The sequence below is a fragment of the Canis lupus genome, chromosome 28, assembly GCF_048164855.1.
Source record: "Canis lupus baileyi chromosome 28, mCanLup2.hap1, whole genome shotgun sequence".
Classification (NCBI taxonomy): domain Eukaryota; kingdom Metazoa; phylum Chordata; class Mammalia; order Carnivora; family Canidae; genus Canis; species Canis lupus.
The window spans coordinates 25,430,560-25,454,141 of record NC_132865.1 but is presented as its reverse complement, the minus strand read 5'-3'; the positions used below and the strand labels follow the sequence as shown (position 1 = coordinate 25,454,141).

General features: G+C 36.4%; 1 protein-coding gene and 1 long non-coding RNA gene across 7 annotated transcripts in view; one reads left to right on the top strand and one right to left on the bottom strand.

Moving 5' to 3' along the window:
• Positions 1 to 23,582, bottom strand: part of PPP1R42 (protein phosphatase 1 regulatory subunit 42) — a 65,584-nt gene that overhangs the window by 16,132 nt on the left and 25,870 nt on the right. For 3 of the 6 annotated variants that reach the window (XM_072804405.1, XM_072804406.1, XM_072804407.1), the window contains 2 exons: positions 12,254 to 12,371; positions 7,353 to 7,929 (listed from right to left, as the gene is read on the bottom strand). In XM_072804405.1, coding sequence (XP_072660506.1) covers positions 7,775 to 7,929; positions 12,254 to 12,371 — 273 coding nt within the window. In that variant the 3' untranslated portion in view covers positions 7,353 to 7,774. Of the gene's footprint in view, positions 1 to 176; positions 249 to 7,352; positions 7,930 to 12,253; positions 12,372 to 23,582 lie in introns of those variants that run through there. The other 3 variants (XR_012020098.1, XR_012020099.1, XR_012020100.1) reach the window with 2 other exon arrangements.
• The window catches only part of LOC140620319 (uncharacterized), a 47,143-nt gene that overhangs the window by 8,712 nt on the left and 14,849 nt on the right, over positions 1 to 23,582 (top strand). Inside the window, exons 2-3 of the long non-coding RNA XR_012020103.1 lie at positions 10,179 to 10,241; positions 11,935 to 11,999. This is a non-coding gene — a long non-coding RNA (uncharacterized lncRNA). The remainder of the gene's footprint in view (positions 1 to 10,178; positions 10,242 to 11,934; positions 12,000 to 23,582) is intronic.

Genomic DNA, 23,582 nt, shown 5'->3' with positions numbered 1-23,582 from the left:
AATTATTTGGGCACACCAACCATGAACTTTTTTTGTACAGGGGGGTTCTTGGTCATGAAGGATTGAGACCCAAGAATAAGGAGACAGTTGAAGGACCTTCTCTTCCTCTGTGTTGTTGGCAGTGTGTTCCACCTTCCCAAAAAAGGGAAATCACACAAATATTTGAAAGGACCTACCCCAGATCTTCAATAATTTTAGGGTTATCTTCTTGGGAGCTTTCTGCAGATGCATTTCCATTTGGAAGGTATCTGTGTATATCAGAGAAAAAAACTACTTTTGGCTTACCCATCTGTAGGTAATAAGCTAACTATGTGATGCATTGTTTCAAAGTTACCTGTAGCATACAAAGAATTAAAAAGTTCTGCTTTAAAACTAATAACTGAATTGTAAACCTGGCCTATGACAGCATTAGACTATTCAAAATTACAATTTATGAAATGGAATTAAAGTTAAATAGGTCCACAGTAAGACCAATTAAAAATTAATATCACAGACTTTCATGCATAAAAACCTATCCAGGAAAGTTTATGGTCAGCTCTCATAGCCAAAATGGTTACACCAACATTAATACAAATATTAACTGCCCTTGCATTCTGCTGTTTTTAGTTTTTCAGACTGTTTAACCTTTAGGGAGTAGATTACTTATATATAGTTTTTGGAGTATGTTCATAACTTTATTTTGGCACTTAACATTCCACATCATTTTCCTATTGATAGATCCTTCTCCCTTTCCAGCAGTTATTTCCCTTTAAGTGGGAACTGTTTTATTCAGCGCCCAGCATAGTCCTGTGCACATCCAAAGTACCCAATAAATATTTATTAAATGAATAAGTGAAAGCTTCCATAGAAAGCACTACAGAAGCATATGCTAAAAGATATGCATATATTTTGGACTTCGTTAAAAGTGTTTGATTTTTTACAATTTTTTAAAAGATTTTATTTATTTATCTGAGAGAGGGGAGAGTGGTGCACACACTCACACAAGAAGGGGGAGGGGAAGAGGGAGAGGGACAAGCAGAATCCCTGCTGAGCCGGAAGTCCAATGCTGGACAGGATCCCATGGCCATGACCTGAGCTAAAGACAAATGCTTAACTGACTGAGCCACCCAGGCATCCCAAAGTGTTTGATTTTGTTTCCAGATTTGGGTTATATGGTGTTATGTGGCTATATTTAGAACAAAATTTCTTATCATAAGATTCTTGAAGTCTGAAGTCATAATCTCTATAAATCTTGTCATAATACCCAATTAGAGCTCCAAATTTACAAGGCTAGCAAAAATGCATAGGTCAGGAAGTACAAAACTTACTCTTGTTCACTTAATAATGTATTTGGTTGTTTGTACAGAGATGTCTTTAAAAGGTTCATCTTAGCTCTTCTAGAGATCTGAAGGTGTATTTTAGATTTTAAAAATACATATCTCCTAGACTTTAATTCATACTTTCCATTTCTTTTGAGTAGTAATAACAGAGCCTTTGTATAAAGACAATAGTGTTAAGTTGTTGGCCACATACCTAAGGACAGAGTTATTGTATGCTACATACATGTACCCACAGATGTCATTGATATTAAATCTGAAAGGCTCAGAACTGTGTCATTGTGTTTAGATGGGGATGGCAAATGTGTAGGATGTGAGAGAGAAGGATATCTGCAAGTGGCAAAGGGAGAATAATTAAGTACTCCTGAGGAAAACTCAGATAGTTTTCTTTTGCGGCTAGTCAGCTTTCAATTTCAATTTATTTTAGTTGACTTTAGAGTTTATTTTTCAAAATAGTAAATCATATAATCTATTAGAATATAAATTTTTTTCATATTATCCTATTTTTTCTGTAGTCCTCTTTTTTAAAAAAAATTATTTACTTGAGAGAGACTTGAGAAAGAAAAAGATTGAGCACAAGCAGGGAGAGAGGCAGAGGGTGAAGGAGAGCAGGGAGCACAACCTGGGGCTCTATCGCAGGACCCTAGGATCATGACCTGAGCTGAAGGCAGACACTTAACTGACTGAGCTACCCAGGTACCCCTGTAGTTTCTTTTTATTTATAAAAATTATTTGTTTACATTATCACATATATACACAACTGAAGATTTTCCTAAATTCCCATCAATCTGAAATGAATTTCTAGGTAGAGGAGACATTATTGTCCTTATATCCAAGCACAGTTCAGCCAGTCACTGCTAAAGTGGTAACTACAAGCCAAAGCTGGTTTGATGAAGTTAGATAATTGTGATTAATCATTGTACCCTGTGCTATCTTTGTGACTTTAGACAAGTTATTTCATCTTTCTAAAATTCAGCTTTCTCATCTATAAAATGAATGTAATAATTATCTTCGCCATAGGTTATAATGATTAAATGCAGGGATGTTTACAAAGATCTTAAATGTTTAGCAGAGTAAAAATTATCTTTCTTTTCTTTCCTAATCCCCCTTCTTTGCCTCCTAGAGTACTTTCTTTTTAAATTATTAATTATTATTATAATAGCAACTACAGCAAAGTATGAAATGATAACTGTACTATGTAACATTCTATATGGCTTTTTTTTAAAAAACTGTGCTAAGAACATTAAGTATTTTTTGCAATTAAAATTATTAACTTCTTAATTTTAATTCCAGATACTTAGCATATGGTGTTATATTAATTTTAGGTGTACAATGTAGTGATTCAAGAATTCTATATATTACTTAGTACTCATCCTGATAAGTACACTTTTTAATCCTCTTCACCTATTTCATGCATCCCTCCACCCATCTCCCCTCTGGTAACTATCAACTTTTTCTCTTAAGAGTCTGTTTTTTGGTTTGTCTCCTTTTTTATCCTTTGCTCATTTGTTTTGTTTCTTAAATTTCACATATGAGTGAAATGATACAGTATTTGTCTTTCTCTGACGGACTTATTTTGCTTAGCATTATACTCTCCAGTTCCTTCTATATTCACAAATGGCTAGAATTTATTCTTTTTATGGCTGAATAATATTGCACTATAAATGTACAACATGTCTTCTTCTTTTTTTAAAAAAATATTATATTTATTTATTCATGAGAGAGACAGAGAGAGAGACAGAGACCGAGACAGAGGGAAAAGCAGGCTCTATGCAGGGAGCCTAATGTGGGACTCGATCCCTGGACTCCAGGATCACACCCTGGGCCAAAAGCAGGCGCTAAACCACTGAGCCACCCAGGTGTCCCACAACATATCTTCTTTATCTACTCATCTATCATTGGAAACTTGGGCTGCTCCCATGGTTTGACTCTTGTAAATATCCTGCAATAAACACAAGGGTTCCTGTATCCCTTTGAATTAGTTTTTGTGTATTTTGGGAGTAAATACCCAGTAGTGTGTTTACTGGATCATAGGGTAGTTCTTTTTTTTAACTTTTTGAGGAATATGGTATTCCACAGTGACTATCCCAGTTTGCATTTCTACCGGTTGTATATGAGTATTCTTTTTTTTCCACATCTTTGCCAACACTTGTTGTTTCTTGTTTGTTTTTTAAATTTTGGCCTTTCTTAGGGTATAAGGTGATATCTTATTGTAGGTTTGATTTGCATTTCCCTTATGATGAGTACTGTTGAGCATCTTTTCATGTGTGTATTATCTGTATGTCTTCTTTGGAGAAATGTCTGTTCATGTCTTCTGCCCATTTTTTAATTGGATTTTTTTTGTGGTGTTGACTTGTATGTGTTCTGTATATATTTTGGATACTAATCCTATATTGGATATGCCATTTGCAAATATCTTCTCCCATTCAGTAGGTTGTCTCCTCTTAGTTTACTTTGATGTACAGATTTATTTTTTTAAGATTTCTTTTTTGAAGATTTTATTTATTTATTCATGAGAGACACAGAGACACAGGCAGAGGGAGAAGCAGGCTCCACGCAGGGAGCCTGACGTGGGACTCCATCCCAGGTCTCCAGGATCACACCCTGGGCTGCAGGCGGCACTAAACCGCTGTGCCACCAGGGCTGCCCAGAAAATTTTTTTTAATGTATGTGGTGGGATGCCTGGGTGGCTTAGTGGTTAAGCATCTGCCTTCAGCCCAGGGTATAATCCTGGAGTCCTGGGATCGAGTCCCACATCGGGCTCCCTGCATGGAACCTGCTTCTCTCTCTGCCTATGTCTCTGCTTCTCTCCCTCTCTCTCTCTGTGTCTCTCATAAATAAATAAATAAAATCTTTAAAAAAATGAATGTGGTAAGAACACTGAACATGATATCTACTTTGTAAACAAATTCTTAAGTGTACATTGTTTTTTACTATAGGTACAACTTTGTACAGTAGATCTCTAGAGCTTACTCATCTTGCTTAACTGAAACTTTATTCCCATTGATTAGTAACTCCCCATTTATTCCTTCCCCTAGCCTCTAGCAGCCACCATTCTACTTTTTGATTCTATGAATGTGACTATTTTAGATACCTCATACAAGTGAAATCATGCAGTATTTATCTCTCTGTGACTAGCTTATTTTATTTACCATAATTGTCCTCAAGGTTTATTCATGTTGTCACATGTTGCTGAATTTCATTCTTTTTTAAAACTGAATAATATTTTATTGTATTTATATACCATGTTTTCTTTATTGATTCTTCTGTCAGTGGACATGTAGTTTGTTTCTACATCTTAGCTATTGTTTTTTTTTTTTTACTTTTATTTATTTATGATAGTCACACAGAGAGAGAGAGAGAGAGAGAGAGAGAGGCAGAGACATAGGCGGAGGGAGAAGCAGGCTCCATGCACCAGGAGCCCGACGTGGGATTCGATCCTGGGTCTCCAGGATCGCGCCCTGGGCCAAAGGCAGGCGCTAAACCACTGCGCCACCCAGGGATCCCTCTACATCTTAGCTATTGTGAATAGTGCTGCAGTGAACACAGGAGTGCTGATATCTCTTCAAGATACTAATTTCAGTTCTTTTGAATGAATACACAGAACTGGGTATTCTATTGCTAGATCTTATAGTAGCTTATTTTTGAATTTTAATACATTGCCATACTGTTTTTCATAGTGGCCACACCATTTTGCATCCCCACCAACAGTGTACAAGGGCTCAAGTTTCTCTACATCCTCACCAACTCTTATCTTTTGTTTTTTTGATAATAGCCATCTGACAGGTGTGTGTGGTAATACCTCATTGTGGTTTTGATTTGTATTTCCTTGTTAGTTAATGACATTGAGCATTTTTTAAAGATACCTGTTGGCCATTTGTAGGTCTTAAGAGATATTCCTTTTCAAGTCCCTAGCCCATTTTTTAATCTGGTTATTCGGGGGTTTTTTTGCTGTTGAGTTGTAGGTGTCCTATATATATTTTGGAGCTTAACCCCATATCAGATGTATAGTTTGCAAATATTTTCTCCCATTCTGTATGTTGTCTTTTTACTCTGTTGATTATTTCCTTTGCTGTGCATGAACTTTTTAGTTTGATGTAATACACTTGTTTGTTTTTGTTGCCTGTGTTTTTTGATGTCATGTCCATGAAATCATTGCCAAGACCAATGTCATGAAGATTTCTCCTGTGTTTTCTTCTAGAGTTTCACAGTTTCAGGTCTTATGCTTAAATTTTTAATCCATTTTGAGTGAATTTTTTGGTATCGTGTAAGATAAGGCTCTGTTTGTATGTGGATATCAAGTTTTCCCAATAACATTTGATTGTTCTTTCCCCCAGTGTGTGTTCTTGGCACCCATGTTAAATTAGTTGACCATTTATGTGTGGATTTATTTTTGAGCTGTTTTGCTCTATATATCTGTATGTCTGTCTTATGGCAGTACTATACTGTTTTGATTACTATATTTTGTAATATACCTCCCTCAAGGTTGATTGGGTTATGTATGGTCTTTTGTGGTTCCATATGAATTTTAGAATTGTTTTTCAATTCTGTGGACATGCATTAGAATTTTGATATGGACTGTGTTGAATCTGTTGATTGCTTTGGGTATTATGGACGTTTTACCAATATTAAATTTTCTAGTTCGTGAATACAGGATGTTTTCCCATTCTTTTGTTTGTTCCTTTCTTTCATTAGTGTTTTGTAGTTTTCAGTATACAATTCTTTTTTTCCTTACTTACTAGTTAAATTTATTTGTAGGTATTTTTCCTTTTTTGTGCTATTGTAAATGGGATTGTTTTCTTAATTTACTTTTCAGAGAGTTTGTTATTACTGTATTTATACTGCTTTAAAAATTGCTTTTGTTAGGGATCCCTGGGTGGCGCAGCGGTTTAGCGCCTGCCTTTGGCCCAGGGCGTGATCCTGGAGACCTGGGATCGAGTCCCACGTCGGGCTCCCGGTGCATGGGGCCTGCTTCTCCCTCTGCCTGTGTCTCTGCCTCTCTCTCTCTCTGTGACTATCATAAATAAATTTTTTTAAAAATTGCTTTTGTTAATTGTTACTGATAACATTACATTATGAAGAAATCAATAAGGATTTTTTTATCAATAAGGATTTTATTGAGAAAAATGACTAATTTTTTAAAATTATAAACCTTAAGGCATATTATAATTGTTTTGTTGAATTTCGTTGCAGAAGTTAAAAATAAATTAACCGAATTGTTTTCTGAAGTAGGAAGAATCTTGAAAATCTATTAAGATGAAGGAAACTACATTATTTTTAGAATAAGTTCAGTTTTTGGGTGAGGTATTGAATTCTATGAATACTTCAGTATTACTGAGATACTTTTGTATCTTTGGTATAATACTGAAAATATGTAAAATACTGGAATCCTTACCGTGTGTCTGGTTTTGCCCTTCAAAGCCAGCCAGGGATAAACAGAGGAGAAGAAATGCTGCCTGTTCATTTAATAGATTTCAGATCTTGGAAAATTCACATTGCCAGCATAGTGTCATCATTCATGGGTATATACTGTCAATTCAGAAAGTCCCACTCTTTGAAATGATTTCCCACAGTTTATATGTAATGCACGTGATATGGCAAAATCATCAGAGCTCCATGCCTTTCAACCTCTGCTTCTCCTCACCTCAACTTTCTTGTTTTGGAGCAGCAGAGCTCCTAGGATACGGTATCCATGCATAAAGCCTCACTACACTATTACAATTTCTTTTTCCCTATTCCCTGGCCTAACCCCTCTCTATGATCCCATCCCATTAACTGTGAAACAGAAAGACCGTTAGCATTCAAACACTGTCATGGAACAGAGGAAGAGGTTCATTCCAAAGTTGTGGATTATAGAATCTGTGAAGAAGGAATTCTAGGATGCTCCCAAATATGATAGAGATAATTGTTATATGTTCTACTTGGCTGGATTAGTTAGTCAAGGAAAGTTGACTTTCCTTTGTATTGTAACCTTAAGCATATTATAATGAAAATATTCAAGTGTTAGGGCATGTACATAAGAAAGGGGACAGGCCACAGAGTATAGGCCACAGATGTGGTCGTCATACATTTTTATTTTGTATTCTGATGGAAAATGTGATTTTTGCACTGCTAAACAAATATACTAGTGACTTAGGTTTCACAATTTGTTGTTTCACCATTTGCATAATTAATATCATGCACTTTGCCAGATAAAAAATTATATATTTTCTCCCACCCTCATGTCTCTGTTTTCATAGCTGATGCAAACTCAATATGAACCAAACACAGCTTTTGTTGATAGTAGCTACCATTTTCATATGTGAACATTACAAGTAAAATTTCCTAGGAACTATAAATAAGTTAAAAAAATCTTAAATCAAAAATCTTAACAAATACCTCTTATTTCTTGGCATTTTTGTTGTTGTTGTTGTTGTTGTTGTTGTTGTTGAGAATATTCCTCTGTTAGAAGTGGTCAACTAATGAATGACAGCCTGCTTACTTATGTGTGAGTTACTTGCATCTTCAGTTTGACTATTCCTTTTCTTGCTGATTTTCTTGGCATCTTTGGATGCTTTCCAATTTATTAGGAATTGTCTTTCCATGTTTCTAATTTCTTTTCCATCAAGAAATTCTAAGAAAAGTATATATGTTAAAAAATGTAATATATAAATATATAGATAATATACATATATATATGTCATATATATATGTATATGTATTTCTGGTTTAAGGCATATGAACTTAAATTATACCAGAGGCTGAAATAAATACCTTTTAAAAATTATCTTATTTACACAGCTTCTTTGTTTTTACTGAGCTTTTACTTCTTTTTAATTATTTTTTTCTGATTTCAAAAAGAATATGTGCTTATTATAAACAACTGAAACATGATAGAAAAAACATATAAAGACTCTATAATTACTATCCATAACTCTCCTTCCCATCACTGACAAAGATAATCACTGTAAACGATTTGATATATGGTTTTCCTTCTAGGGTCACATGTAAATTATATTGTTATTATTATTATTTTTTTTTAATGAGAGAGAGAGAGAGAGAGAGGCAGAGGGAGAAGCAGGCTCCACGCACCGCACCGGGAGCCCAACGTGGGACTCGATCCCGGGTCTCCAGGATCGCGCCCTGGGCCAAAGGCAGGCGCCAAGCCGCTGCGCCACCCAGGGATCCCCTATATTCTTATTTTTAAAAACAAAAATGTTGGACAGCCCTGGTGGCGCAGTGGTTTGGCGCTGCCTGCAGCCTGGGGTGTGATCCTGGGGACCCAGGATCGAGTCCCACATCGGGCTCCCTGCATGGAGCCTGCTTCTCTCTCTGCCTGTGTCTCTGCCTCTTTCTCTCTGTGTCTATGAATAAATAAATAAAATCTTTAAAAAAGTCATATTCAACAGAAATTAGATATTATCTGTTCATTTCCATATTATAGTTGTTCTTAGGAAAAAACAAAATGTATTTTATGTTAAGGTGAATAAGAAATTTTATACATTTAGCATGGTATTATAAAAGTACATACATTAATAATGCTTGTTATATTCTAGGCTTAACCAACTGAGCCACCCAGGGGCTGCTATTATATCTTAGGATATAGGATATGGTAGGGACAACCCACAAAACTAGTCTCTTGGTTTTGTTTCAGCCATATTTATATTTTGTGTCTCTAAAAACTGTTTTGAAATCTGAGCATCTTAAATTACACAGAATAATTTTTATATGCTGTAAGATATTTGGAAAATACAAAAAAGTGGGGAAAGAAAAAAATTAATATTGCTTGTGTTCTACAACCAAAAATAATCACTAAAACCCATTAACAGTATATTTTTTAACATTTTTTTGTTTTCTATGTGTGTATATTATATAAAGTTGGAGTTCTCTATTTTCATAGCATTCTGTCTTAATTTTTATTGCTATATTGTGATGATTTTATTGTATCTTTCTTTAAACGCAAATTTTTAATGGTTGATAGTATTTAATTATATTTGCATATATACTACATATACTATAAAATATTAAACTATTCCCTTATAGGACACTTTGTACTATATGTAATCACATGAATACAGGTGGCCTTCATTTGATAAAAAGAACTTTTTTTTTTAAGGTTTTATTTATTTATTCACGAGAGAGGCAGAGACACAGGCAGAGGGAGAAGCATGCTCCCCGCAGGGAGCCTGATGTGGGACCCGATCCTGGATCCTGGGAATAATGCCCTGAGCCAAAGGCAGACACTCAACAGCTGAGCCACCCAGGCATCCCAAGACTATCTCTTTCTAACAAAATTTGCTGTATAGAGGTTTTTTTAAGTAAATATGTATTTTCTCTCATCATCCATGTAATGTCTTCCAGTGGATCCCAGAGTAAGAAAAGAATGTAGTAAAAATTTTTAAATCATGTTCTTACAGGGTGACAGTATCCTCACACTGATTGCACTACTGAAATTATTAATAAATATGATGCATAATACTGTAAGATCCTAAGTACAAAATAAGTGAAACTGGAAATATAAACTAGAACCATAAACTCTAGAAGTATAATTGTGTCCACATCTTTTCTCATGTATTTCTTTTAACTGAAATTAGTACTCTCCAAATTATAATGTAAGAAATTGGCTAACTGTTCTATTATCAAGCATTTTCATCCTTAAAGCTTTATATTAAAAGTCATTCTTTTATGCTTAGTTTTCCCAACCACTTGGATTTATTGGTATCTTTCCAAATGTGTTTTTATCAGTAATTGTATAATTTGTTAGTGCATTTTTGCGTGTAATATGTGTAAATCAATACATATTTTAAAAATCTGGTATAAAGATAAGGAATAAAAATCCAAATCTTTTACCATCATCCCTTTTCCCTCATGTTTATGTTTCAGACAGAGCCTGAGAAATGACTGTGCCTCAGTAAGCCTGATTTCATCCTCAGGAGGGGAAGCCAGGTAATGGGCATAAGATCAGAGACCTCTGAGATTTGTTTTAATGAATTGTTCTCAACACAAAATTTGTTTCCACTCAGGCTAAGTAAACCAAATGTGTGGCTTGTTATTCTGTTTGGTGAGACCTGGGTTACTTACAAAACAACTTTCCACAGTTCTTATTGGGATACATCAAACGAAGTCCTCAATTCACTTTTTGTTTTTGCATTTAAGAAAAAGGACATGAAAATAATGGGACACCTTGGATGCCTCAGTGGTTGAGCGTCTGTCCCGAGGTCCTAGGATCAAGTCCCGCATCAGGCTCTCTGCAGGGATCCTGCTTCTCCCTCTGCCTGTGTCTCTGCCTCTCTGTGTCTCTTACAAATATATAAACAAAAATCTTTAAAAAATAAAAAAAAGGGCAGCCCTGGTGGCACAGTGGTTTAGCGCTGCCTTCGGCCCGGGGTATGATCCTGGAGATCCAGGATAGAGTCCCACGTCAGGCTCCCTGCATGCAGCCTGCTTCTCCCTCTGCCTGTGTCTCTGCCTCTCTCTCTCTCTCTCTCTGTGAGTCTGTCATGAATAAATAAAATAATAAAATAAAATTAAAATAAAATAAAATAAATTTAAAAAGATACATTTAAAAAAAAAGGGAAAATAAGACAAGCTAGAACCAAAGAGAAAAGATTGAAGGGACATATATACTAAAGTGCTAACAGATTTATGGTGGAATTATGAATGATATTATTTTATTTTCTATATTTTTGTAAGAAATGTATATTAATTTTAGGGGTGACTGGCTGGCTCATTTGGTGAAACATGTGACTCGATCTCAGGATTGAGAGTTCAAGCCCCACGCTGGGTATGGAACCTACTTAAAATTAAAAAAAAAAAAAAGAAGTATGTATTAATCTTATAATCACAAAATATGTTTAGAAAAGATTTATTTTTATAAAAATCGACTAAATCCTATTTATTTGCAGATCAGTACCTTAGCTCCACATCCTTTACTACATCACCTACAGTACTTCCCAGAAATGGTTTCATGAACATAGGAAGATTCTTAATCATCTAACATTAGTTATATTTACTCTGCTGCCTAAGGAAAGTGAACTAATATTGTTCTGTATGGTTGGCAGGAAGGGAAGGAGATGGAGAGTTGGGGGAATGTGCATTGCAGATTCATCTGTACAACTTATAAAAAATACACATGACTGTTCTGGTGTATTCTCTATTTCCTTCCCTTGGCTAGTGGGATCAGGGGTGGCGAGCAGGGTGTGACCTTTGCATATGTATTTTGAGAAATCTTGGATTTTTCTGATAAAGTCTTTGTCAGCCTCTCCCTCTCCCCAAAGAACCACTGCACTAGCATACTGATTAATTAAGGTTTACAACAGCTATGAGCTTTGAAATGTTTTTGCCATGCATTAGTTTTTATACTGAAGTATAGCATGTCATAGAATTTCAGATATAGGAAACTCTTTAATGAATCTCCTTTGTGAGAAGCAAGTGTTTGTATCTCTGATGTTTTATAACTTGGCCCGTGTTGAAGAGCTGTGGTCCATTACCCCCAGTATAGTGCATAATCAGGGTGTTATTATTTCTAAGGAGCTCATAAAGGGCCTCCCTACCTTATTCCCCTTTCAAATGAAAAGAACCCTGTATGTTTCTAGGGCAATTGTCAAGCAATGAAAACTTTGATTAATTTTATCTACAGATCCAAGAACTAAAGAGTCTCTTGGGATCTTCAGAGGATTTGTGCCAATGAGAATTTGACAAAAGGTCAGCAAGTTCTATACATTTTTAAAGAAAGGGTATGTGGTGCCTTAATTATTTCTGAACAGCAGATATTTTTCATGGTTTTTTTTCTCAATTTTAACTTTTGCTTTTATTTAAAATACTGAATTTAAAGTTGACCGTGTTTGTAGATTCAGACATCATATTCATATTTTTTAAGGCTTGCTGTTAATTAACTAAAACGTTTAACCAGGTCTCTTTCTCTAAGAAAATTATATTAATATAATATAAATGTATACCTAGTGACTTGGACACCAGTATCAGTCTGTCTCTGTATTTGGGTTTGAGACAAACAGGATTTCCATTTAGATCCATTTTCCACAGCTTCATCAATTTGTTCAGTAAAAATTCCAAGTCCTATCAAGAAGAAAAAGCAAAACACAAATATTTCATAATCATCAGCATTTCTTTCATATGAGTTAAACTGTTTTTAAAGGTAATTACTGCTTTTCTAGCTCTAATTACTGCTTTTCTAAGTACTTAGAAGGTGTACCATAAAACTTTTTTGGATAAAATGGTCTTTACTACTAATTGATCTTGTACACATCTAGAGGAATAAACTAATCTTTAGAATAAGGTGATGAGGGAACACCTGGGTGGCTCAGTGGTTGAGCATCTGCCTTTGGCTCAGAGCATGATCCCAGAGTCCCGGAATCGAGACCCACATCAGGTTCCCTGCAGGGAGCCTGCTTCTCCCTCTGCTGATGTCTCTGCCTCTCTTTGTGTGTCTCTCATGAATAAATAAAATCTTTTAAAAAGAGAGAGAATATGGTGGTGAGGACTACAAAGTTAATGAAAATTCTGGAGAATAGCAGCAGGCAAACACCTATGATTCTTCCATTTGTTCTCCTTAAGCCAAGACCAAAATTATAGGATATAAGGGACAATTAAGAAATACAAAGTATAGATTAATTAATAATGTTCTTAATTGCAAAGCTGAGAGCAGTTAGCAACGCATTGCTTGGTATTTTTATTCCCAGTATCATTTCCACACCTTTAAGCTTGATACCGGGGCACCTGGGTGGCTCAGTGGTTGAGCATCTGTCTTTGGCTCAGGTCCTGGTCCCGGGGTCCTGGGATCGAGTCCCACATAGGGCTCCCCACAGGGAGCCTGCTTCTCTCTCTGCCTCTGTCTCTGCCTCTCTCTGTGTGTCTCTCCTGAATAAAGAAATAAAATCTTAAAAAAAAATAAAGCTTGATACCTTTCAGCCTTGTATATCTTATTTGTATCTCCCATCTTATTCTTTGCTTAATCCATGTTTATTGTTACTTAAATATTTCATTTTGCCATTTTTGTGAAAATTTCTTTTGGTAAAACTGCATTTATCCTTTAGATTTTAGAAAATCATTTTCTTGTTTATTTTTGTTTTTTTAGAGAGGTTGGGGAGGGACGGAGGGACAAGGAGAGAGAGAATTTTAAGCAGGCTCCACACCTAGTGTGGAGCCCAATGTGGGGCTTGATGTCACAAGCCTGAGATCATGATCTGAGCCTAAAGCAAGAGTTGGACATTTAATAGATTGAGCCACCTAGGCACCCCGGAAAATCGTTTTTGTTTGTTTGTTTGTTTTTACTGTGAGCTGTGACAACAGTTCCCTTCCACATATTAAAAATGCCCACAAGGGGCACCTAGCTGGCTTAGTTGGTGGAGTATATGACTCTTGACCCCACAGTAGTGAGTTTAAGCCCCTCGTTGGGCATAGAATTTACATGAAAAAAGTTCCTGCAAAATTCTGTCATATCATGGAGGTAACAAATGTGGAATATCCAGATATATGCCTCTACCTACATGAAGGAATGGTGTTTTAGGGGACTAAACACAAGGAGCTGGGTGGCTCCTTATTATTAGCTGGGTGGCTGTCTAGGACCCACTACAGAGCATCTGGTAGGTAGTTCTCTTAATCTTCTTGAGACCAATGTCTTCCTACATAAAATAGTAAAAATATTTCAGTTCTAGGGATCCCTGGGTGGTGCAGCGGTTTAGCACCTGCCTTTGGCCCAGGGCGCGATCCTGGAGACCCGGGATCGAATCCCACGTCGGGCTCCCAGTGCATGGAGCCTGCTTCTCTCTCTGCCTGTGTCTCTGCCTCTCTCTCTCTGTGTGACTATCATGGTCTCAGTTCTGTACTAGACTCTGAGCTATCCAAATAAATAATTTGTGAAAAATATATTGGAGTTTTTTTTTTTTTTTTTTAAATACAATCCCAGCCTTCCTGGCATTATTGCAAGTCTGTGTCTTCATGTATAAAGTGTGAATAGTTAGGATTAGTTGTTGTGGCATATGAAGTGCCTGGAACAAAGAAGTTAAGTAATATGTTAATTCTCTTTTTGTCTGCCCTACCACCCCTCAGCTAATAACTTCTTAATTTTGGTCAATAGAGAGCAAAAATTATTGTAAGAAAGAATAAGCTTCTGACTTAGTAGTTGATTTCTTATAAGAAAGCTTTCTTCAAAAGTTTTAACTTCATCCTTCAGTATTGGAGCTAGATTATGCCCCATCCGCAGCATTTGTTCAGCAGCATTTGATACAGCCATGATTATTTTATATCGGAATTTCACTGTATTTCTCTTAGTCTAAGAAACTTTAAGGAAGGAATTGTGCATTGCATTTTGTAGTGTTGAATGTGACGCCCATCGTCCAAAAGTTCAGTAATAACAATAATAAGAAAATCTTAAATTTATATAGATAAAAAGAATCCTGTAGAGTTTTGTTAATTGTTCCTCGCTTGATAAATGACCCGCGACACACTCCCTCCAGTGTATGTTTATTTAAGACTAAACTAATCCTGTGCTGAAATATGATTACCCGTTGGATACGCTCTGGTAGTTCATTGCCTTCCTGTCTTTAATAAAATGCTTTCACTTTCCTGCCCTTCAGTGTTACTATAGGGAGCAGACACTTTTCTGGACAGTCTCTGTTTGATAAATGATCATGTCATGCTATCACTTAGAGGAGTGCTGCAAAATACTGAAGAGCTGATTCTATTTGCCATGCAGGGCTGGTGCCCAAGGTCCTGTATAGGCGCCTGCAGTAACTGGCAGTGCTTGCTCTACAATTAATGATGGTCACTGATGAACCTGTATTTGACCAGCGTGCTCCAATTTTTATTGGAAATGTCTGGTCCAACTGTCCTAACTAAATCTAAAGACAGCCATTTGTCATCCTCCTGACTGCTTGTCATCATCTGCCTGGGAAAATCTATAATTTTTGGCTTGTTTCTGACTAAACTGTAGAGTGAATAAATTTATCTTTGGGTTACTCTGCTTGTCAGGATCAATATTGAGCAGAGGTTGAATAAATTAGAAACTGGAAAAACATGACAGGCCATAGTGGTTTGTTCGTTTGTGTCTTATAAATCAAATACTTAGTTTATCTAAGAGGCAAGCACATCAAATTTTTTGTTTCCACCATTCATTCTGAAGATGCTCTAACTCATGATAAATGGTCATCAGAAAACCAATGAAGTAAATCGCTAATATATTTGACTGTGAAATGAACTTTTCAGATCATTTTATCGATTTATCAAACTTTGTAGACATAAAAACTATAGGTAAATATGATTTTTCTAATGTTACTGTTCTTTCAAGTTTTTACACATTTTTGTATCCATGATATTATATGGCTTTATCTGTCATCAAGGCATATAATGTTGGCCCTAGTGAAGTTCATGGCTCATCACCTGCTTGTCGAAATGGAAGTTTTATTGTAAATGGCCAGTGAGGTTTTAATATTTTAATACATTGATGTATACTTATTTAAAGGAGTTATGGGGAAAAATGCAAAGAAGTATTAATCAAAAGTAAATGTCCTTTAAACTGGAGCCCATTTAAACTATGAAATAGGGCAGCCCCGGTGGCTCAGTGGTTTGGTGCCACCTTCATCCCGGGGTGTGATCCTGGAGACCTGGGATCAAGTCCCATTCGGACTCCCTGCATGGAGCCTGCTTCTCCCTCTGCCTGTGTCTCTGCCTCTCTCTCTGTCTCTCATGAATAAATAAAATAAAATCTTAAAAAAAATAAACTATGGAATATTGTTTGGCGTAAAACCTCTCTTTCTCCTTCTCAGTGGTTGCCTTTGCTATCAGTTTTACTGGAGTGAACTGGGTCATTGCCCACAGAATTTTCTCAATTTTCTGCCTTTGGTCTCACACTTCTTCCAGCCCTCTTTCCTATTTTTTATCAGCAAAGAAAGAGCTACACCTCTTTTTTCAAGTTATTCAGCCCTCTTGATCTTTTCCCTTCTCTTTTTGGGATCTTCTTTCTCTTGGGTTTCCATTTCCAATCTCTCCCTCTCCTATGGCTTTTATCCTATCTCTTACCTACTATCACTACACTTCTTGAAAGAGTAATACAGAGCAGTATTCGTAAAAGTCCGTAAAAGGACTTTTACGACTTCTATCATTTTGGTTAACACAAATAAAAACCGTAAAATTCTGTTTCTTAAATGTTTATGTGCTTAAGAATCACCTCAGGATCTCATTTATTAAATGCGGGCTCTGATATGTTTGGTCTGGAGCAGAATCTGAGATTCCGCATTTCTGATGCTGATGTTCCTGGTCCTACGACCACATTTGGAGTTATAAGGGTCTAGGCCACTGACTGTGCTTCCCAACCTTCTGAATAGGCACTGTTCACTGAATGAGGCACTGCTAACCTCGTCACTAGCTATACATTTCCAATCTCGGACTTTTTCAGTTTCACTTCTTTGGAGCATCCTACCTTACCATCCCTAATGGCTTTGTGATTCCACATTTTGGCAGGCTCCCAAATCCTGAATGAATCTCTGACCCCACAAGTAACACACTTCTGACCATAGAAATCCCCAATGTATTAACAAGCTGTTTTATAAAAGTTGCTTTTGAGACTAGAGAAAACATTTCATAAAAAAGAGCTATACTAAAAACAAAACAAAAAACAAAACAAAACAAAACAAAAAAAAAAAAAGAAAAAGAGCTATACTGGGTGGACTGTTGCCTGAGTTGGCCCATGGAAACAATGTATTTAGTTAAGAAAAAGCCCAAGGAATATCTGTGCAGTGACTGTGCTATAAAACCTCTCCAAGTGCATCATCATGTTTCCTGAGCATAGTTTCCTAGAGAAAATAGGAGCAGGTAGTGGCAGACACTCGGGTATCATCAATTCACTTGCTTCCTTTTCTATAATCTACATTTATTCCTTTCAAACTTGTTTCCTTCCCTGGATCACAGCAGACTACAAAATAATGGCTAGAAAAGCAATTGTCTAATCCACCATGATCTCCATTTATGTGCAGACCATTTACAGAAAAGGAATAGCTACATTGATGAAAATAGTAAAATATCTGTTATACTGAGGAAGGAAGGGTCATCTGTACATGACAGGAAGAACCAGATTTTATGGGAAACTACATTGAACATTTCAGCATATACTCTTTACTCCCATATCTAGGCAGTCTCATTCATGATGGCAGTTTAAGTGATCACATAATCAATATGCTGAAGATACCCACATTCTTCTGTCCATTGAACTCTGGCCTTATATATCCAATTTTCCATGTAATATTTTCTCTGGAACACTACAAAGGCACCTCAAACTCTACATGACCAAAGTCATGATCTTCTCTCTCTCCCCTGAACCCAGCTCTGGAGTTTCCTATTTTCTGTTGTGCAAGGTAGAAGCCAGAAAATCATTATTGACCTCTGCCTCTCTTTGATGCTCCATATATCCAACTCACCACCAAGTTATTGATCACTCTATTTCTGAAACAAGAAAGAGCTTCTACTCACTTCATTTCCACTCCAACTCTATTCAAGTTTCTACCATCTCTTATCTAGTCTAGCCTTTTCCACTCTATTCTCCACACTGTAGCTATGCTGGTCTTTCCAAAATACTACTCTATTACTATTTTACCCCTTGCTTAAAACACCTTCAGTGATTTCTCATTGTTCTTAGGTTAAAGACAAAACTCTATCATGACCTAGGTAGCCCATCTACCTATCAGCCTCTATTTGTAGTATGCACTACCTTCACTCTCTCTGCCTCCTGTTCTCATCTTTGCTATGCTTTCACCTGCTCCAGGACCTTTGCACATGCTATTCTCTACCTGGTAAACCCTTCTATTCTCTCAGAGCCAGGTTTAGCAATCCCTTCCTAAGGGAAGCTTCCACTCAGTGCCCTAAGGCAAATCCCGCTGGTAGAGGCCCTCAGAGTCATATACTTTTTCTTTGTAGTATTTGCCATAGGTGCAATTTTACGTTTGTTTTTGGGTGATTATGTGCTTAATGTTTCTCTTCCCCTCAAGGGTGAGAGCTCTTCAAGACTAGAAACTATATCTGTTTTTTGTTCACTCTCATTTCCTCCATTGTCTAGCAAGCACTACCAGATGGTGGTTGTTATGAATGAATGGAGAAGGAGAAATGAACAAATGCATGCATAAATCAATGGATTTGATGTTAGGAGGAGGACAGGAATTAAAAGGAGAAATTGTATGAAGGCACTTTGAAAAATTTGCTCATTAGAGGGCCCACAGATATAGAAAGAAGAAAGACAGGATTTATCTTCTGTTCTTCTATTTCCTCCTCTAGTCCTCTGCCACCTTCCCCTCCCCTCCCTGTAACTTCCTTGGCCCAGATATCTGCCCTGGACCAATTTTGGGCTAGGGAATAAGAGAAATGAGGGCAGGATTAGAGGATCTTGGGGAAAGGAGTCTTTGGCAGCTGTGGGTCTGTAGAAGTGAGAGGGAAGGGAATGAAATCTCAAATAGCAGGAAGCTTCTTCCGGGTCAGTATCCTGTGCCTCTGCCTCTAACGTAGCCACTCTCCTGGGGCTCTAGGACCTCCAGTAGGCTAGGGCATGGGCATTGTTTGGGAATGCCTATTTCTGTCAGTGATCCAGTTCTCTTTCCTTTTTCCTTTTCTTATTCCTTCTACAGAGCTCCAGGATTTTCAGTTGCCCTGCCAGTATTTTTGTTGTTGTTATATCTTTTCCTTTTTAATTTTTCTCAAATATCTTTCTCACTACTCAAACCAGAATCTTGGAAGATTCAAAGTTATTTAACTATCCTAAAAGACCGTTATTTTTCCTTTTCTCTTATTTCATGTATTTTCTGTAGGTGTATACAAGGAATCTATGGATGTCCATATAAAAGCAGCTTCTCTAAGTGCTAAAAACCTTGGGTAATTATAGGGTTTTTGTTAGGAGTCTCTAATGATACCCACTTCTTTTTCCCCGTGGCACAAAGCTGTCTGTTGCTGAAGACTTTTAGGATGGATGTCAACGACCTTGTTTGGCACATTGAGCTTTCTCTCCCATGGCGCACAGGGTTTGATGTCAGCAGTGTTGGGGCAACTTCAAACAGTGAGCATAAAGAATGGAAAAATAAAAGCCAGAAAAATGGAGACACTGACCCCATTAATATATACCAAGAAACAAGTTAATATTTTCCTGCTAAACTTCAACATGTCCTTTTAATAAGGCATTGGAAGATGATTTGAAATGGACCACAAGAGTACATTTTATTTTTTATTGTTTCTATCATTTTTAAATTAAAATTCAATTTAGTTAATGTATACTGTAGTATTGATTTCAGGAGTAGAATTTAGTGGTTCATCACATATATAATACCCAGTGCTCATCCCACCAAGTACCCTCTTTAATGCCCATCACCTATTTAGCCCATTCCCTCACCCACCTCCCCTCTAGCAATCCTTAGTTTGTTCTCTATATTTAAGTCTATTATGGTTTGCCTCCCTCTCTGTTTTAAATCTTATTTTATTTTTCTGTCCCTTCTTCTATGTTCATCTGTTTTGTTTCTTAAATTCCACATGAATGAAATCATACATTTGTCTTTCCCTGACTTATTTTGCATAAACACTCTAGTTCCATCCATGTTGTTGCAAATAACAAGACTTCATTCTTTTTGGTTGCCGAGTAATATTCCATTATATATAATAAAATATAATATAAATTAAAAATTATATATATAATATAATCCCAATATATATAACCCCGCACACATCATCTTTATCCATTCATCAGTCAATAGGCATTTGGGCTCCTTCCATAAGAGGGCTATTGTTGATAGTGCTGCTATAAACATTGGGGTGCATGTATTCCTTCAATTCAGCATTTTTGTATTCTTTGGATAAATACCTAGTAGTGTAATTGCTGGGTCATAGGGTAGTTCTATTTTTTTTAACATTTTGAGAGAGGAACCTCCACACTGTTTCCAGAGTGGCTACACCAGTTTGCATTTCCATCAACAGCACAAGAGCATATTTTAAATTAACCCTAGGCAAGTCTATATTCACTCTTCCAAGAAGCTATGCAGGGCATTTTAAATTGCTTGTCTTCTTGCCAGAAGTAAAAGAACTTGAAATTTCATCTACACTCCCTTTCCTCCCTCTCTATGGGAGGAAAAAGCAAATTTTTGCATAGCCCAGCCTCTGGAACTTGCTGTTTTGTTTTGTATTGTTTTAAGATTTTATTTATTTATTCATGAGAGACAGAGAGAGAGAGAGGCAGAGACACAGGCAGACTCCATGAAGGGAGCCCGATGTGGGACTTGATCCCGGGTCTCCAGGATCACGCCCTAGGCCGAAGGCGGCGCTAAACTGCTGAACCACTCAGGGATCCCCTTAAATTCCTTCTTCAGATGGTTGAATATTTTTTATTGTTCGTTTATTCATTCATTCTGTAAACATATAGTAGGTGCCTGTTACATGCCAGGCACTCACTGGGCTGAACTCTAGGTCATTCCGAAAGCAACAAAAATTCCTTGTTCTTGGGGGATCCCTGGGTGGTGCAGCGGTTTGGCGCCTGCCTTTGGCCCAGAGCGCGATCCTGGAGACCCGGGATTGAGTCCCACGTCGGGCTCCCGGTGCATGGAGCCTGCTTCTCCCTCTGCCTGTGTCTCTGCCTCTCTCTCTCTCTCTCTCTCTCTCTGTGACTATCATAAATAAATAAAAGAATAATAATAAAAAAAAAAACAAAGAAAGAGGCCCTTGTGAACTTTAAAAAAAAAAATTCCTTGTTCTTAAATTCTCTCAGTCTAATGGGGGATATGATGATGTATGATAACAATTCTGTTAACAAGGTGTTCCTTACCAATCATTCAGTCATTTTTAAAGTAGATTTTTAAAATCAAAGCAATGCAATAAACACTTTTAAGAAATAAGACCGTAGGGTATATAACAAAACTTAAAAGAGTACTTGGGGGCTTATAACAAAACAACTTTCAATTTCTACAGCTATTCCTACACTATTCTACAGCTATTCCTTCACTTACCTCCACAATACTAAATAACAGCCACTGTTTATTGATTTGTAAATCTTAGATATTTATCTACTGAATTCCTACTGTGGAACATGATGATATAATTCTCATAAGTACCACTCCAACCCCAAACTTCCCTCCCCAATCCTGTCAATAGAGTTATATTAAAGTTGTTAATCTGGTTGGTATTTTTTGACTATATAATTCAGCTCACTTAAATATCATTCAAAGTTGAATCACATAATACACTATATAATTGCTTTTTATTTTTCCTGGAATTAAAAATTAGTTGATTATTTGTCATTTTTCTATGTATTTGTCATTTTTCTATGTATCAATTCAGCTGGCTGCAATCTGGGCTGGTATCTGTTTTAGGACTTCACTTGAGATTTCCTTCATATTCATTCTGGGAATTTCTTTAGCCTTTCTCCTGTTTCCTAGATCCTGTGTCTTCTCTTTTCCTAATTTTCTGTTCTGTTTAGATGAAATTAATTTTTCAAGAGCTGTCTGAGAAAGGGACATGTTTTTTTGAAAGCTTGTATGTTCAAAGATATTTTATAGGGATGCCTGGGTGGCTCAGCAGTTAAGCGTCTACCTTTGGCTCAGGGCATGATCCTGGAGTCCCGGGATCGAGTTCCACATTGGGCTCCCTGCATGGAGCCTGCTTTTCCCTCTGCCTGTGTCTCTGCCTCTCTCTTTCTCTGTGCCTCATAAATAAATAAAATCTTTTAAAAAGAGATATTTTGTGCCATAGAGTTGATTGAAAAATTGATGGAGTATATAATTCTAGATTTAGAATATTTTTATCTCAAAAATTTGGAGACATTATTCTACTATCTTCCAAATAGAAAGATCTGATAATTCTGGTTCCATTTTGATTTTTTGTATTATGATCATTTTTTTTCTCTGTGAGATTCTTTAGGAACTCTTTACTCCTGGTGTCCTAAAAACTTTTAAGGATGGACTTGGATGTGGGTCACATTCCATTCACTGTGCTGGCATTTGGGAGACAATTTCAATCTGGAAATTCATGTCCTTTGATTTTGGAAGTTTTTATAATATTTGTTTAAAATTAACTTTATGTATTTGTAATTTACATACGACAGTATGCACCCATTAAAAGTCTAAATCATATACATCCATATAACAATCACTATAATCAAGATAGAATGTTTTCATTATTCTGTAAGATTCACTCATGGCCTTTTCCAGTCAACCTCTTCCCATTCCTGTTCAGCAACCATTGATACATTTGGTTCTATATACATCTGTTTTTATTTTTCAAGAGTTTCATATAAATGGAGTCGTATAGTATGTACTCTTTTTTGTCTACCTTATTTCACTCAGTATAATTTTTAAAAATTTTGTCCATGCTGTGTGCATTAGTAGCAGTTCATTCATTTTTATTGTTGGGTGATATTCCACTTTATGGGATACAGTTTGTTTATCTGTTGCCCATTTGAGGTAAACTTGGTTGTTTCTCAAATTACAAATAAAGTTACTATAGAGACTTGCATACAGATATTTGTATGAACATAGGTTTTTATTTCACTTGAGTAAATACCTAAGGATGGGGTTGCTGAGTCCTATTTATAAGACAAATAAAAAGTACATATTTAACTTTATAAATATAGGTTTTTATTTCACTTGAGTAAATACCTAAGGATGGGGTTGCTGAGTCCTATTTATAAGACAAACAAAAAGTACATATTTAACTTTATAAGAGACTGCCAAACGATTTTCCAAAGAGATGTACCTTTTACATATTCCTCAGCAATTAATGAGAATTCCAGTTGCTCTAGATCCACATCAGAATTGGTATTAATGGATAAAAAGAGATGTGATATATATAATGGAATATGACTCAGCCATCAAAAAGAATGAAATCTTACCATATGCAATGACATGGATGGAACTAGAGTGTATTATGCTAAACAAAATAAATTAGAGAAAGACAAATACCATATGATTTCACTCATGTGGAATTTAAGAAACAAAGCAGATGAACATTTGGGAAGGGGGAAGAAAGGAGAGAGGGGAACAAGCCATAAGAGACTAATTTTTTTTTTTTTTTTTTTTTTTTTTTAGTTTCAGCGGTAGAATTTAGTGATGCATTAGTTGCATGTAATAGCCAGTGCTCATTACATCAAATGTCCTCTCTAATTCCCTTCTTGATACCCATCACTCCCATAAGAGACTCTTAATGATAGAGAACAAACTGAGGGTTGATGGAATGAGGTATGTAGAGGATGGGCTAGATGGGGGATGGGTATTAAAGAGGGCACGTGTGATGACACTGGGGTGTTGTATGTAAGTG